Raw genomic sequence first — 16,006 nt, 5'->3', positions numbered from 1 at the left:
ATATGAAAGTTATGTGACGATGCTTAATACAGAGATTTATCTACAGGGTTCATTTGGGTGGGGGTCTAGGTGTAGGTGGTTGGGGGTCAGTGGGGAGGGTGTCCAGGGGGGCTCATCAGCGTGGTACAGATGCAGGGGAGGTGGGGCTTGTCAGGGTGAGGGTTTGATGGGCCTGCTTAACAGGGGAGCCCCAGCTGCTGCCAAGGGGATCCACATGCTGGACCCCCCTTTCCCCTATCCCAGGGATCAGTAACCTTCAGCACATGGCCCATCAGGGTAAGCCCCCTGGAGGGCCAGGCTGGTTTGTTTACTTGCCGTGTCCACAGGTCCGGCTGATTGCGGCTCCCACTGGCTGTGGTTTGCTGCTCCAGGCCAATGGGGGCTGCGAGAAGCTGCAGCCAGCACATCCCTCATCCTGCAGCCCCCGTTGGCCTGGAGCCACAATCTGCCGAACCTGTGGATGTGGCAAGTAAACAAACTGGCCCGGCCCAACAGGGGGCTCACCCTGGCGGTCTGTGTGCCGAAGGTTGCCGATCCCTGCTCTATCCCCTTCTCTTCCCCATCCCATGCCCCTTCTCCACCACTCCATCTCCTCCCCATCCCACCCCCTTCCTTCCCCGCTGCCTCTGCCCCCCTGCCCCACCACGGGCACTCACTGTTGTACAAGACGAAGGGTGGCTCCCGGCACACAGAAGGGAGCTCAACCAGCACTAGGACCCAGAAGCGGGTGTCCAGCTGCAAAGTCCCGGGAGCTGGGCAGCACCTTCTTTTTCAGCCTGAGCCTGCAGCTCTGCAGTCAGAGTAGGTCTGCTCGATCCACCCCCCTCCCCAAGGCCCCGCCCCGCCTCTTCTCCGCCTCCTCTCCCCAGGTGAGCGTGCTGCGGCTGTGCTCCCCCCTCGCCCGCCCGCAAACAAACAGCTGATCGACAGCCGGCAGGGGGAAGGCGGGAACGCAGCAAGCTGTGAGAGGAGGCAGCGGAGGGGGAGCTTGGCTGCCCTACTGCAGCAGGAGCTTCAGTGCCAGGAGCACCAAGCTTCTGCCCCCCGCAGGAGAGGGGGGGCGCGCAGAAGAGTGGCCAGGTCCGGGTCCCCCTGGAGTGTGGGCCCGGCTCCATGGCGCCAGTGGCTCCATGGTAAATCCACTACTGGGTGGCTGGATCTGGCCCACGGGCTGTAGTTTGCCCACCCCTGTCCTAGCGCCTGTTCTGTTCACTCCCTCTGGGGCACCTGGCACTGGCCACCGCCAGGAGACAGGACACTGGGCTGGATGGACCCTTGGGCTGACCCAGTCTGGCCCTTCTTATGTTCCTAATTACAGTCTGGGCTCCCATAGTCCTCGGCACGGTACAAACACAGACCATAAAACCTCTCTCAGTCCCACCGAGTTTACACCCCGAGTGTAAATGGGAAGTGGCCTGTGACTGGGAACAGGAATAGAAACACGAATATAAATATCAGCCGCGCAGAATCATCTTCCTTCACTGTAGCCGGATCCTCCCTCGACTGCCCCCTAAAGAAACACTCCCAGACACGCCGCTCTCGGCCCATTAATACCAGGGAGGGTCCACTGCGAAACCTTAACTCTGCCCTCAGACTCCCGCTCCCCCCCCCCCCAGCTTCTCCCACCTGCACCCGCAGGCAGGCCCCAGACCTGGCCCAAAGCCCGGTCACTGCCGGGAAGGGAAAGGGGCTTCCGTCCCCAATCCCTCCCAGCGCCATGGGGAATCTTCCCTCTCCAGTGGGTGGTTTAGCCCAGTGGATCCCTAGGACACGACCCCTCCCCAGACACTGACCCCCCCCCCCCACCGCACGTTGCATGGCCCTTGTGCTCCTGGAACGGGGCTCCAGAGCTGAGTCACCCCCAGCCCCAATAACACCTCACAATAGCCAGGACCTCAGTTCCCAGGTGAGGAAATACAGTCACTGCAGGGAGCTGGTCATTCCTCCCAGGGGTCCGAAAGTGTCAGCAGGACCCCAGCGCCCTGTGCCCGGCGCTGCACAGACACACAGGACGGGACAGTCTGACTCCCGCACCCGGAGCCCCAGGGTGAATCAGTCAGATCACTGGCAGCAGGAGTGTGTGTCTCTTATAAAGCGGGGACATGCAAATGTGGGAGACAGTTTCCTGTTTAAATCTGTGCCTCTCTCTGCCCAGGCTGCACCCGGAGACACAATCCGCAGCCCCTGGGTCTGTGCAGTGACCAGCCAGTCCCTGAGAACTTTCCTCTCCAGCACTCGGGAAAATGGGATTTTTGCTCCTTGTAATTTTCGCTGTAGCCGCTTTGGAAGGTATTTTCCTCCTCTGAATAACTGGCAGAATTAGAAGAATATTGTGTTACCGCTGTTTTTATACCGATATTAATGGCCTGTCTTTATTCTCAGGTGTCCGGTCCCAGGTGCAGCTGGTGGAGTCCGGAGGGGATGTGAAAAAGCCCGGAGACTCTCTCCGCCTCTCCTGCAAAGCCTCCGGGTTCGACTTCAGCAGCTATTACATGAGCTGGGTCCGACAGGCTCCTGGCAAAGGACTAGAATGGGTCGCTTATCTCAACAGCGCTGGGGGTGATATACAATACCTTGATTCAGTGAAAGGCCGATTCACCATCTCCAGGGATAATCCCAAGAGTGAGCTGTATCTGCAAATGACCGGCCTGAAGCCCGAGGACACCGCCCGCTATTACTGTGCGAGACACACAGTGACACGAAACCGGTTTGTGATCCTGCAAAAACCCAGGCTGCGGAATCGCCCTTCTCCCGGCAGCCGCGCGGGGGCAGCAGTGACACACACACCGCTCCGGGCTGGGACATGAGACCCGGCACCCGGGTGAATGTAACACAAACCTCCCGGCAGTTTTAACCCTTTCGTTCCCGGGCAACGTGTCTCCCCTTCCTGCCCAGAGCCCCGCTGGGCCTGCGGTGCAGAGATCCCTCGCTCCATCTGTGAACCCCAATCCGGAGTGAGTCCTGTTCTGTGTCGCTCTCCCCTCGCTGACCGGGCACGTTGGCTCTCCCGGGTTGATATGCTCATTACTTCATTCACATGATCAGGCAGAAGGCCACTTCTTTCTGAACACAAATTTCTATTCAGTAATGAAAAAGAACCCTCAGCTGTAGCTGTTGTGACTGGGAGTAGGAAGAGATGATTTCCTACTTCTTTCATCCCAGAAAATATGGCATAAAGATCGGCTCAAGCCACTAGTGATGATAAAAAAGAAGTTGAAGTCAAATCTTCATTCATTCGTCCTAAGATCTTCCCACTCTATGTTCAAATTCTCTAGTCTATCCTGAGCACATGGCAGCCTCATTGCTGGTAGTGCCTCAGCTGGAGTAATTTTAAGACAACAGCCAAGGATCGCTCCTGAGAAAGCCAGTGGGTTTTCCCAGGTTGGACTGATTTGAACTTCAGTCCCAGTGTATTTTCTATATTTTCTAAAATATTCAGTCTTTTTGGACTCTTGCTGAAAAAAGAATATAATGAAGACAATAAATTTATAGCTTTTTAAAATGTCTTTTGAAGAGTCTTCAGCTTGTACTAGTGCTACTTAGAGTAGATGGCTTCTGCGGTGTGTATAGGAGAGATTAGGGTTACACTTTTCTCTGAGCAAAGCTTGTACTCCACCATGTCGTTCAGAAAAGTTTGCAGCTCCATCAAATGCGCAAGCAGCCATGTGTTTGGGGTCCAATTGACAAGCATTTAACTCTTCTAAGATGTGGGTTGCCACAGATGCAGCTGATGTGTCTTCTATAACTTGAACATCTAGAAATGCATCTACTGGCCTACCCCTGACATCAAGTTAATGTACACAATAACTTAATACTTGATGCCCATTTGCATCGGTGCATTCATCAGCCATGTGTGCAATTTTTTTGAATGTGTTGAGAGAGTTCTTCACTTTTTCAACTGATGAATCTTTCACTGTTGAACCACATGCTTCTAGCCCAGGGTGGGCAAACGTTTTGGCTGAGGGCCACATTGGGGTTGCGAAACAGTATGGAGGGCTGGGTAGGGAAGGCGATGCCTCCCCAAACAGCCTGTCCCCTGCCCCATATCTGCCCCCTCCTACTTCCTGCTCCATGACTGCCCCCCTCAGATACCCTACCCATCCACCCCCCCTGCTCCTTATCCCCTGACCATCCCCTCCCAGGACCCCTGTCTCTAACTGCCCTCCTGGACCCCCTGCCCCTAACCACTCCCCTGGAACCTCCCCATCCACACACCCCCCCCCAGCCCCTTTCTGAATGTGGACTCAGGAGGAGCAGGGGCAGTCACGCAGCTGGAGAGAGGCAGCGGTTTCCCTTTCAAAGCACCACTTCTCTCTGGTCATCTGCGAGGCTGCCTGGTGATCCTCCTGAGTCCTCCACCCACGTTCCCTGTGCTCCAACCACCCGCACTGCACGCCTGCTCCCCTGCCTCTGCAGGGGGGTGCACCAGTGCTGAGCTGCCCAAGAGCCCAGCTCTGGGGTCCCCTGTTGTTGGGGGGCCCCGTGCCAGGGCACCCTGTGTTCATTGGCAAATCTGCCCAGAGCCATGTCACCCAGCTGGAGCCATCCACACAGCCACACTGCTGGCACGGCGAGCTGAGTTGTCTTTGGTCAGTGGAGAGGTGCTTTCACATGAGGTCACCTCCCAGTTGGAGGCCAAGAAGGCACTTTGTTCATTCCTCCAGCTGCTCACTGTTTGGTCTGGCCACTGTTTTTCATTGTGCCACTGTTCACTCCATTGCTCTGTTGCCAATGGCCCTGCACCATCACCTTCTGCTGCCACCTGTCACTGTGACCTCGATGAGTTGGTCTCTTGAGGTTCCACCAGCTCTCAGTGATTTCAGCTGAGCTCTCAGTAGGGGAACCTCACTGCTAGTGCAGACTGGGCATCTCTTCCACAGAAACACTTTCCCACAATAGTTTTAAGCAGTGTGATAAACTCAGGACAGACAGCTGCAAGAGGAGTGGGGTAGAAATTAGTCTCAGAGGGTTAAAAGGCCCCTCCTCCCTATCAACCAAGGAGTGGTAACTACAGATCAATCCAGTTCAGCTGAGAAGGGGTTACCAGAGTATGAATTAGAATCAGCTGAGAGGGAGCTACCTGAGGTCAATTAGTATCAGCTGATTCCAACTAAGGGTTGCCTGAGACCTTTTTAAAACCTCCCCTGTTGGGAGAAGAGGGAGGGAGAGAGAAGGAGTCGTGTGGCCAGCAGGGTAGGAGCAGCAGGACAGCAACCCTCACCAGGCGAGGGGGCTGCATTCTCTCCCATAAAGGAGAAAACCAACCTAAAAAGGCTGGTGGAGAGAAGGAAAGGACTGCCTCTGAGCCACCAAGAGGGACTATTTTACCCAAGCCTGTCTCGCCAGGGCTAAAAGTAGTGGAAGCTGGGGAGACCGGGAAGGTGCCATGCCAAAGCACTTAGACCTGATTAGCAGTGATTTCAGCTGTAGTGGTCACTAAACAGAACAAAAGATAGGTTTCAGAGTAGCAGCCATGTTAGTCTGTATCCGCAAAAAGAACAGGAGTACTTGTGGCACCTTAGAGACTAACACATTTATTTGAGCATAAGCTTTCATCGGCTACAGCCCACTTCTTCGGATGCATAGAATGGAACATATATTGAGGAGATATATATACACATACAGAGAGCAGAACAAAAGACTCTCTATGGAGCCTAATCAGCTCTGTCTTTAAACACTGGAGAGGGGCAGGTCTGATAGTACTTGTCAGGATGGGCTCTAGGCACCAGAAAAACAAGCAGGTGCTTGGGGCGGCACATTTCTAGGAGCCGCATTCCGGCCAACAGCTTCAAAAATTCCAGCATCAAGCCCCAGCTCTCCTCGGGCAACAAAGTGCCACCAACTGCCTGGATGTGTTGGGCAGCGGCCCTCTGGGCTACAGCTACAAAGTCTGCCTGACCCTGGAGTCTGCCAAGAGCCAGTTCATGTTCCTAAAGCCTGAGTCCCCAGAAGAACAGCGAGAGCTGCCGAGAACTCGCCAGGGTCGGGAAGGAAGACCCTGGAGGCCAGTAACACCGTCAGTGCCACCAGCCAGGTAACCCTGCGCTGCAGTACAGCCGGTGGGGCTCAGTGAGGAGAGAGCACCATGAAATACCCCCCCAAGGGTTAGCCTGGCTTTCCCCTTCTTCTCTCCCGCCCCCTTGGAAATGAATCTGAGCCGGGAGAAATCCTTTCATTCAGGCACAACGTTTTAAAGGTAACGGCCGGACCCTTTGATCAAGTGGCAGCAGGGCCAGCTCCAGGCACCAGCTCGGCAAGCAGGTGCTTGGGGCGGCCAAGGGGAAGGGGCAGCACACCGGGCTCTTCGGAGGTGGGTCTCTCGGTCCCTCTCAGAGGGAAGGACCTGCTGCAGAATTGCAGCCGAAGTGCCGATCTCAGCTTTTTTTTCCCCTCCCATCCCTTGGGGGGGGGGGGGGAAACCCCGGAGCTGGCCCTGAGTGGCAGTGTCGGAATTTAAGTACATCAGAAGCAGGAAGCCTGCTAAACAACCAGTGGGACCCCTGGATGATCAGAATACAAAAGGAGCGCTTAAAGATGATAAAGTCATTGCGGAGAAACTAAATGGATTCTTTGCTTCAGTCTTCACGGCTGAGGATGTTAGGGAGATTCCCAAACCTGAGCTGGCTTTTGTAGGCGACAAATCTGAGGAACTGTCACAGATTGAAGTGTCACTAGAGGAGGTTTTGGAATTAATTGATAAATTCAACATTAACAAGTCACCGGGACCAGATGGCATTCACCCAAGAGTGCTGAAAGAACTCAAATGTGAAGTTGCGGAACTATTAACTAAGGTTTGTAACCTGTCCTTTAAATCGGCTTCGGTACCCAATGACTGGAAGTTAGCTAATGTAACGCCAATATTTAAAAAGGGCTCTAGGGGTGATATCGGCAATTACAGACCGGTAAGTCTAACGTCGGTACCGGGCAAATTAGTTGAAACAATAGTTAAGAATAAAATTGTCAGACACATAGAAAAACAAACTGTTGAGCAATAGTCAACATGGTTTCTGTAAAGGGAAATCGTGTCTTACTAATCTATTAGAGTTCTTTGAAGGGGTCAACAAACATGTGGACAAGGGGGATCCGGTGGACATAGTGTACTTAGATTTCCAGAAAGCCTTTGACAAGGTCCCTCACCAAAGGCTCTTACGTAAATTAAGCTGTCATGGGATAAAAGGGAAGGTCCTTTCATGGATCGAGAACTGGTTAAAGGACAGGGAACAAAGGGTAGGAATTAATGGTAAATTCTCAGAATGGAGAGGGATAACTAGTGGTGTTCCCCAAGGGTCAGTCCTAAAACCAATCCTATTCAATTTATTCATAAATGATCTGGAGAAAGGGGTAAACAGTGAGGTGCAAAGTTTGCAGATGATACTAAACTATTCAAGATAGTTAAGACCAAAGCAGATTGTGAAGAACTTCAAAAAGATCTCACAAAACTAAGTGATTGGGCAACAAAATGGCAAATGAAATTTAATGTGGATAAATGTAAAGTAATGCACATTGGAAAAAAATAATCCCAACTATACATACAACATGATGGGGGCTAATTTAGCTACAACGAGTCAGGAAAAAGATCTTGGCGTCATCGTGGATAGTTCTCTAAAGATGTCCACGCAGTGTGCAGAGGCGGTCAAAAAAGCAAACAGGATGTTAGGAATCATTAAAAAGGGGATAGAGAATAAGACTGAGAATATATTATTGCCCTTATATAAATCCATGGTACACCCACATCTCGAATACTGTGTACAGATGTGGTCTCCTCACCTCAAAAAAGATATTCTAGCACTAGAAAAGGTTCAGAAAAGGGCAACTAAAATGATTAGGGGTTTAGAGAGGGTCCCATACGAGGGAAGATTAAAGAGGCTAGGACTCTTCAGCTTGGAAAAGAGAAGACTAAGGGGGGACATGATAGAGGTATATAAAATCATGAGTGATGTTGAGAAAGTAGATAAGGAAAAGTTATTTACTTCTTCCCATAATACAAGAACTAGGGGTCACCAAATGAAATTAATAGGCAGCAGGTTTAAAACAAATAAAAGGAAGTTCTTTTTCACGCAGCGCACAGTCAACTTGTGGAACTCCTTACCTGAGGAGGTTGTGAAGGCTAGGACTATAACAATGTTTAAAAGGGGACTGGATAAATTCATGGTGGCTAAGTCCATAAATGGCTATTAGCCAGGATGGGTAAGAATGGTGTCCCTAGCCTCTGTTCGTCAGAGGATGGAGATGGATGGCAGGAGAGAGATCACTTGATCATTGCCTGTTAGATTCACTCCCTCTGGGGCACCTGGCATTGGCCACTGTCGGTAGACAGATACTGGGCTAGATGGACCTTTGGTCTGACCCGGTACGGCCTTTCTTATGTTCTTATGTTAATTAGCACCCGTCGGACAGCGGGCAATTCTCCAGCGCTCCTTGTCCGTGTCAGTTAATGATTTGGGGAACGCTGGGCTTATTTTAAACGAGCGAAAGAGCAGAGCGCTCAGAAGCAGCAGCAAGGCTCCTAGTAAGACTGAAATCCGGAGCGTGCCCAGGAAAGCCAGGGGCTGTCTCAGGAGATAACTGTCCCCTTTGGAGGGCTCTCGCTCAGCCTCCGATCGCGGCTGCACAAACCCGGAGCCTCCCTTCAAGAGACGCAGGCGTGACACCGGCGCCGCAAAGCACGCGGGGATTTAAGCCTCTTGAAATGCCCCCTCTCTGGTCTGTATTTCCCCCCCGCACGTATCACAGGCGGCGCGAGTTACTCAGGCTCTTTGGTGGCCCAAGCAGATTCAGGTGCAGTCGTTGCCCAATGCTGCATCAGTACCGCACCCAGTCAAACAAAACAAACCAACAACATTGCAAAGTGCAAACGTGTAAAAGCCACACACACAAGGGGCTGGGTGGGGGCGGCTATTTTTTTTTCTTGAGGCAGCAAAAAACCTGGAGCCGGCCCTGCTCCCAGGGGTCCGAAAGTGTCAGGAGGCGCCCAGCTCCCTGTGCCCGGCGCTGCACAGACACACAGGACGGGACAGTCTTACTCCCGCACCCGGAGCTCTAGGACGAGTCACTCAGATCCCTGGCAGCAGGAGTGTGTGTCTCTTATAAAGCGGGGACATGCAAATGAGGGAGACAGTTTCCTGTTTAAATCTGTGCCTCTCTCTGCCCAGGCTGCACCCGGAGACACAATCCGCAGCCCCTGGGTCTGTGCAGTGACCGGCCAGTCCCTGAGAACTTTCCCCTCCAGCCCCAGGGAAAATGGGATTTTTGCTCCTTGTAATTTTCGTTGTAGCCGCTTTGGAAGGTATTTTCCTCCTCTGAGTCACTGGCAGCGTTAGAAAAATATTGTGTTACCGCTGTTTTTATACCGATATTAATGGCCTGTCTTTATTCTCAGGTGCCCGGTCCCAGGTGCAGCTGGTGGAGTCCGGAGGGGATGTGAAAAAGCCCGGAGACTCTCTCCGCCTCTCCTGCAAAGCCTCCGGGTTCACCTTCAGCAGCGCCTACATGAGCTGGGTCCGGCAGGCTCCTGGCAAGGGGCTAGAATGGGTCGCTCAAATACACCCCGGTGGGAGTAGTACATACTACCTTGATTCAGTGAAAGGCCGGTTCACCATCTCCAGGGATGATCCCAAGAGTGAGCTGTATCTGCAAATGACCGGCCTGAAGCCCGAGGACACCGCCCGCTATTACTGTGCGGGAAACACACAGTGACACGAACCGGTTTGTGATCATACAAAAACCCAGGCTGCGGAATCGCGCTTCTCCCGGCAGCCGCGCGGGGGCAGCAGTGACACACACACCGCTCCGGGCTGGGACAGGAGACCCGGCACCCGGGTGAATGTAACACAAACCTCCCGGCAGTTTAAACCCTTCCGTTCCCGGGCAACGTGTCTCCCCTTCCTGCCCACAGCCCCGCTGGGTGCAGAGATCCCTCGCTTCATCTGTGAACCCCAATCCGGAGTGAGTCCTGTTCTGAGTCGCTCTCCCCTGGGAGCCCTGGCTCGTTGGCTCCCCCGGGGCCCGTCTCGGTGTTAGACTCACAGGGCAGCGTCTGTCAGTGTAAACGAGACAAGCACATTGGGGTTCGCATCAGACCCAATGGATGGAGCGAATTGCTCCTGGGGCCAAATCCTCCGCTGGTGTAAAGTCACCGCAGCTGCTTCCGATAGACTCGAGTTACTCCGGATTTACACCAGGGAGGCTCTGGCCCTTTCAGCAAACTGGGACGTTTAGCGGATTAACGCAGCAGAAGGTGATTAGTTCATTCTAACCCGTGTGGGGGCCCCTCACTGCGGCGTCTCGGCCCTTCACACGCGGTTATCGCCTTTCTCCCCACAGCGCCGCCGGGAGGCCGGGAACTATCCCAGCCCCTGGGTCAGAGCGGGGAGACTGAGGCAGAGAGAGATGGACGCTGGATATGGAAATGGGCCATTCAGAGTCCGGGCGGGGCTGTGGGCAGAGATCACCCAGCGCCTGAACAAACCCCACTCCGCTGAGCCTGGGGATGTGGCACCGCCGGGACTTTCCCAAGCGGCTCGTGGATTATTTTCACCCCACGGACACTGGGAAATCACAGCCGATTTTACTTAATTTTACTTCTCCCTTAGGTAAAAGCACAGACATGATCCCCCAGCCCAGGCAATTCACAACACAGAGTGAGGGGTCCTCTGAGTTCTCTTTTTCAAGACTAACGCAAAGGGCAGAAGCTTGTGTCTTATAAGGAAGGGAATATGCAAACAGGTTGAGAAGTTTCTTGTTCAAATCTGTTCCTCTCTCCGCCCAGGCAGCACCCGGAGACACAGTTCGCAGTCCCCTGGGTCTGAGCAGTGACGGCCCGGCCAATCCTCCTGAGAAACTTCCCCTCCAGCAGCAGGGAAACTGAGACTTTGGCTCCATTTGGTTTTCATTCTATAATGATTCAACCTGTAATTGCTCCACTTCACGCACTGCCATGGTAAGAGCTATTCTCACCCCTTTTTCTACTCCAAACACAGAAACAAACAAAAAACCCACAAACACAGAGGAACATCTAAACACGTACATGAAGACTTAGAATCAAAGAACTGGAAGGCACCTCAAGAGGACATCATGTCCAGTCCCCTGCACTCATGGCAGGACCAGCACCATCTAGACGAGGGGGTCCCCAACGCACTGCCCGTGGCGGCATCTAAATGTGCCCGCGTCCTGGCTGGCGGTCGAGCATCCGACTAAATGCTGCCGAATTTCTCCAGCATTTCAGCAGTGATGCCTCTCGATGATGCTGCTTGCCGCCAACAAGCAACATCATTGAGAGGCGTCACCACCGAAATGCCGCAGAAATTCGGTGGCATTTTTGCAGATGCTCAACCGCCGCCATGGTCCTTCATCTGGCGTGTGACAGACAAAAAGGTTGGGGACCACTGATCTAGATCAAGTGCTGTCATCCAGAGGTGTCACCACCAAAATGCCGCCGAATTTCAGCGGTATTTCGGTGGGTGCTCAACCACCATCTAGGATGCAGGCACATTTAGATGCCCCTGTGGGCACCATGGTGCATGCGGGCACCGCGTTGGGGACCCCTGTAATAAATCAATCCCTGATAGATCAATCCCGACCTGCCAATCCAGCAGGTAGTGAAGACCTGCCCTGAGAGGGAAAGCCACTGGTCTGTCTCAGGAATGTTATGCCATTGTGTACGCTCGGGAGAAGTTATGCCCATACATCTGGGGACACAGATTCCACCTGCAGACTGACCATGCTGAGCTAAAGTGGCTTCACACAGTCAAAGAGTCTCAGTGTACGTCTATACAACTCGCCAGATCGGCGGGTAGTGTTCGATGTATCAGGGATCAATTTATTGCATCTCATCTACATGCGATAAAGGGATCCACTAATTGATGCCAGGGCTGCCTAGAGGATTCCGGGGGCCTGGGGAAAATCAATTTCATGGGCCCCTTCCATTAAAAAAAGGTGCAATACTATAGACTAGTATATACTCATGGGAGCCCCTGTGGGGTCTCGGGCAAATAGCCCCACTTGCCCCCCCCCTGGGAAAAATAAACATTTAAAAAGGTATCACTGGTTCTCAGCATCAGCTAGTGCTAAAAGGCACCAACGCTCATTAAAAGGGTTGGACAAATATTTTCCGTCAAAACTTTTTTTGGATTGAAAACTCAAGGTTTTTAAAAAGCAGAAAAAAATCATGGACAATGTCTGCATTCCTTCAAAATGTGTTGTGAAATTAGTCTGCCAAAACCTGGACATGGTTTGGGGTTTCAGAAGCGTGTGGCCAAATATTTGCTACTTGCTGTGTTTGTTTGTTTAAAGAAACAATAAAAAAATTCTGCTTAAAAAAAATCCAAAACTTTTGAACCACCTCAGCTTGTGACCAAACGCCTAAGCCCATCCAGTCAGAGATTTTCCCAGGTTTCTGATACTCTGCTGGCTTCCTTGACTCATACCTGTCTCCATAACTTTGGGTTCATTTAGCTTAGAACATAAGAACAGCCATACTGGGTCAGACCAAAGGTCCATCCAGCTCAGTATCCTGTCTACCGACAATGGCCAATGCCAAGTGCCCCAGAGGGAGTGAACCTAACAGGCAATGATCAAGTGATCTCGCTCCTGCCATCCATCTCCACTCTCTGAGAAACAGAGGCTAGGGACACCATTCCTTACCCATCCTGGCTAATAGCCATTAATGGACTTAATCTCCATGCATTTACCTGTTTCCTAGAGACTGGCTCCATGTGGTCCCTCACAAACTGGAGACGGTTACTGTGGGTTTGTCTTTCATATAACTTATGTACATACTCCACAAACTGAGCATTTGAGCTTGTTCCAGAATCTGGGATGAGCCTATGTTGTCTGAACTGAAATGCTCAAAATAGCACAAGCATGTGAATGGACACAGGGTGCTAAAATTAAATTAACCCAGGGGTTCTCAAACTGGCAGTTCAGACCTCTCAGGGGGTCACGAGGTTATTACTGGGGGTCACGAGCTGTCAGCCTCCACCTCAAACCCTGTTTTGTCTCCAGCATTTATAATAATGTTAAATATATTAAAAAGTATTTTAATTTATAAAGGGGGGAGGGTCACACTCAGAGGTTTGCTATGTGAAAGGGGTCACCAGTACAAAAGTTTGAGAACCACTGAATTAACCCCCTGTAGCCTCGGGGAAAGCAGGGGAGGGGGGTCTCCCTTGGTAGGGTTGGGAAGGAGGCAGGTGGTGTAGGATATTGCTCTTCTTGTGTGAACCCTCCTCCATGGCTCTCTTGGCTCTATCACTGTTAATCTAAAGTGGCTAATTTTCAAGGAAGCTACCCTCCCCTGACATGAATCTCTCTATGGCACTGAAATTAAATGTAGACTATAATTTGGCATTTGAGAAGTGAAAGGGGTGGTACCCCTAAGGGAAAAGCTAACAGCTTGGAGCTTTGTGTTAAATAGCTGTCTGAAAGCTTCAAACTGCTCAATGAGTCTTAGGGTAGGGAAGGCTGTACCTCCTCAAACAGCCTGTCCCTGCCCCCTATCTGCCCCCCACCCACTTCCTGCCCCAAGACTGTCCCCCCCTCAGAATTCCTGACCCATCCTGCTCCTTGTCCCCTGACCGCCTACCCAAGACCCTCCCCAAACACCCCCCCAGGACCCCACCCCTCATGTACCCCCCCTGCTCCCTGTCCCCTGACTGCCCCGACCCCATCCCCCCCCCCCCGCCCCTGCTGAGTCCTGACAGACCTTCTGAATGCCCACAATCCAACCCCCATTCCCCATCCCCTGATCGCCCCCCTGAACCTCTGCCCCCTCCCTGTCCCTTGACTGGCCCTGGGACTCCCTACCCCTAATCCACCCCCCCCCCAGCTCCGGTCCCCTTATCATGCCATTTACCCCCACCTCCCCGCTCTTCTGGAGCCTCAGCGTGCGGCGTCCAGGAGCGACCCTGGACAGCGCTGCAGCGGCGTGGCTCCAGCGGGACCTGAGCTTTGGTCGCAGCTCACAGGCCCAGCCCCTTACCACGTGGCTCTGAGCCGGCGGACCTTAGGCCCCACCCAAGCCTCGCTGCTTTAGCTCTGTCCAGGGCCGCTCCTGGTGCGCTGAGGCGCTGGGGAATGGGTGAAGGGGGGGGGATCCTCCGACATTCTCATGGGGGCCCATGCGGGGCCTGGGGAAAATTGCCCCACTCCCCCCCATGGCCCTGTCACCGTCACCACTTCCTCTTAGATCTCAAAGCGCTTTGCAGGGAGGTCAGCACCATTATCCTGGCGACTGGTTGCTCATTGATTCATGGATTCCAAGGCCAGAATGGACCATTGTGGACATCTAATTGCACCTCCACAGGCCAGAGAACTTCCCCGAAAATAATCTCTCAGGCAGATCTCCCAGGGAAAAAACGTGCATTCTTGGTTTAAAAACGGTCAGCGATGGAGAACACACCAGGATCATTGGTGAGTTGGTCCAATGGCCAATTATTCTCACTTAGATATTTGCACCCTATTTCCAATCTGAATGTGTCAAGCTTCAACCTCCAGCCTTTGATTCCTGTTATACCTTTTGTCTGTCAGATTAAAGAGCCCAGGATTAAATATTTGCTCTCCATGTAGGAGCTCATCCGATGTCAATGGCAGTCAAAGCCACGTCCCTTCTCAGTTCAGGAAGGTTTGGGTCCGAAAGTTACACAAATTCTTCGCCCACCCCTCGGAATCGGAGGATAAAAAATTTGATCGCTCAGGGAAGGAGTTTGTGTGTCTTATAAGGAGCGGGATATGCAAATAGGAGTGACACTTCCTGTTTAAATCTCTCTCTCTCTCTCTCTCTGCCCAGGCTGCACCCAGAGAGATAATCCGCAGCCCCCTGTGTCTGTGCAGTTATCAGCTAATCGCCTCAGAGCCTTTCCCTCCAACTCCAGGGGAAATGAGACTTTGGCACCATGTACTCAAGTATCAGAGGGGTATTCACCCACGAAAGCTCATGCTGCAAAACGTCTGTTAGTGTATAAGGTGCCACAAGATTCTTTGCTGCACCATGTACTGTTCATTGTAGCAGTTCTGTAAGGTATCTTCTCCCCTGGAAAGCATTGGCGGAGCAAGGGAGCAGTTTATTATCGTTACTACTATTAATATGCTTTATAATATCTTTCTATTCCCAGGTGCCCGGTCGCAGATCCAGCGCCTGGACCCCCAAGTTTATGGGAAAAAGCCAGGAGAATCTGTCCGCCTTTCCTGAAAACCCACCGGGTTCACCCTCAGCAGCTACTGGATGAGCTGGGTCCGCCAGGCTCCCGGGAAGGGACCGGAGAGGATCGGGGAAATACACTCAACTTCAACTACCATCAACTACGCACAGCCCTTCAAGGGACGCTTCACCATCTCCAGGGACAACCCCAACAACCTGCTGTATCTGCAACTGACTGGCCTGAAACCCGAGGACACCGCCCGGTATCACTGTGCTAGGCACACAGAGAGCAGATTAAAGCAATTAAACACGGAACAAAAACCGAGCTGAAATGGTACAACTTTACCAACATGCTGCAGAGGGCAGCAGTGAACTACAATTAAATGCTGTTATATTAAATCATTTAAGGCATTAGTATTAAAGAGCGTGTTTGTGTTCATATCTGCAGGTACATATTTAGGGATTTCTATGTGTTTTAGTGATATGAGACAAACATTCTTTCAGATCTTGAATAGCCTCTGGCATTACCGAGAATTAAGTGTGAAGTTAAATCCATGGTACTACGAATTGTGCTGAACTGGGAGTGGTGTCCTGCACAGAGATGGGGTTACGCAAATGCCTAAGTGCTTTCCTGAATCAAGACCTAAGAGATTGTTCTAGGGTCTAGATGAAATCACGAATTAACTTGCATCCTTGAAAATCATCCCCTGACCTACTGTGTCCCTTAAACTGTTTGGAATAGCCCAACCCCAGACTGCTGTGGGATTTTACACAGCAATCTTTGTAAGAGATTCCCCACACTGAAATGTTGTGAGCTGTGCCTTTGAGCGCACTGCATCTCGCCTGAGAAACAACAGGTCCTCCACGCAT

At 52.1% G+C, this 16,006-nt stretch overlaps 2 gene segments (V, D, J or C); both read left to right on the top strand.

Moving 5' to 3' along the window:
• Window positions 1–2,243: 2,243 nt before the first annotated feature.
• On the top strand, window positions 2,244–8,648 carry LOC123347586. The segment is given in 4 exon segments: window positions 2,244–2,289; window positions 2,383–2,681; window positions 6,280–6,365; window positions 8,594–8,648. Coding segments are annotated over 4 exon segments (486 nt in total).
• A 592-nt stretch (window positions 8,649–9,240) lies between these two features.
• Window positions 9,241–9,696, top strand: LOC123348495. The segment is given in 2 exon segments: window positions 9,241–9,286; window positions 9,380–9,696. Coding segments are annotated over 2 exon segments (363 nt in total).
• Window positions 9,697–16,006: the final 6,310 nt, after the last annotated feature.

The sequence above is a fragment of the Mauremys mutica genome, chromosome 13 (assembly GCF_020497125.1).
Source record: "Mauremys mutica isolate MM-2020 ecotype Southern chromosome 13, ASM2049712v1, whole genome shotgun sequence".
Classification (NCBI taxonomy): domain Eukaryota; kingdom Metazoa; phylum Chordata; order Testudines; family Geoemydidae; genus Mauremys; species Mauremys mutica.
This window is presented reverse-complemented; position numbering and strand designations above follow the sequence as displayed.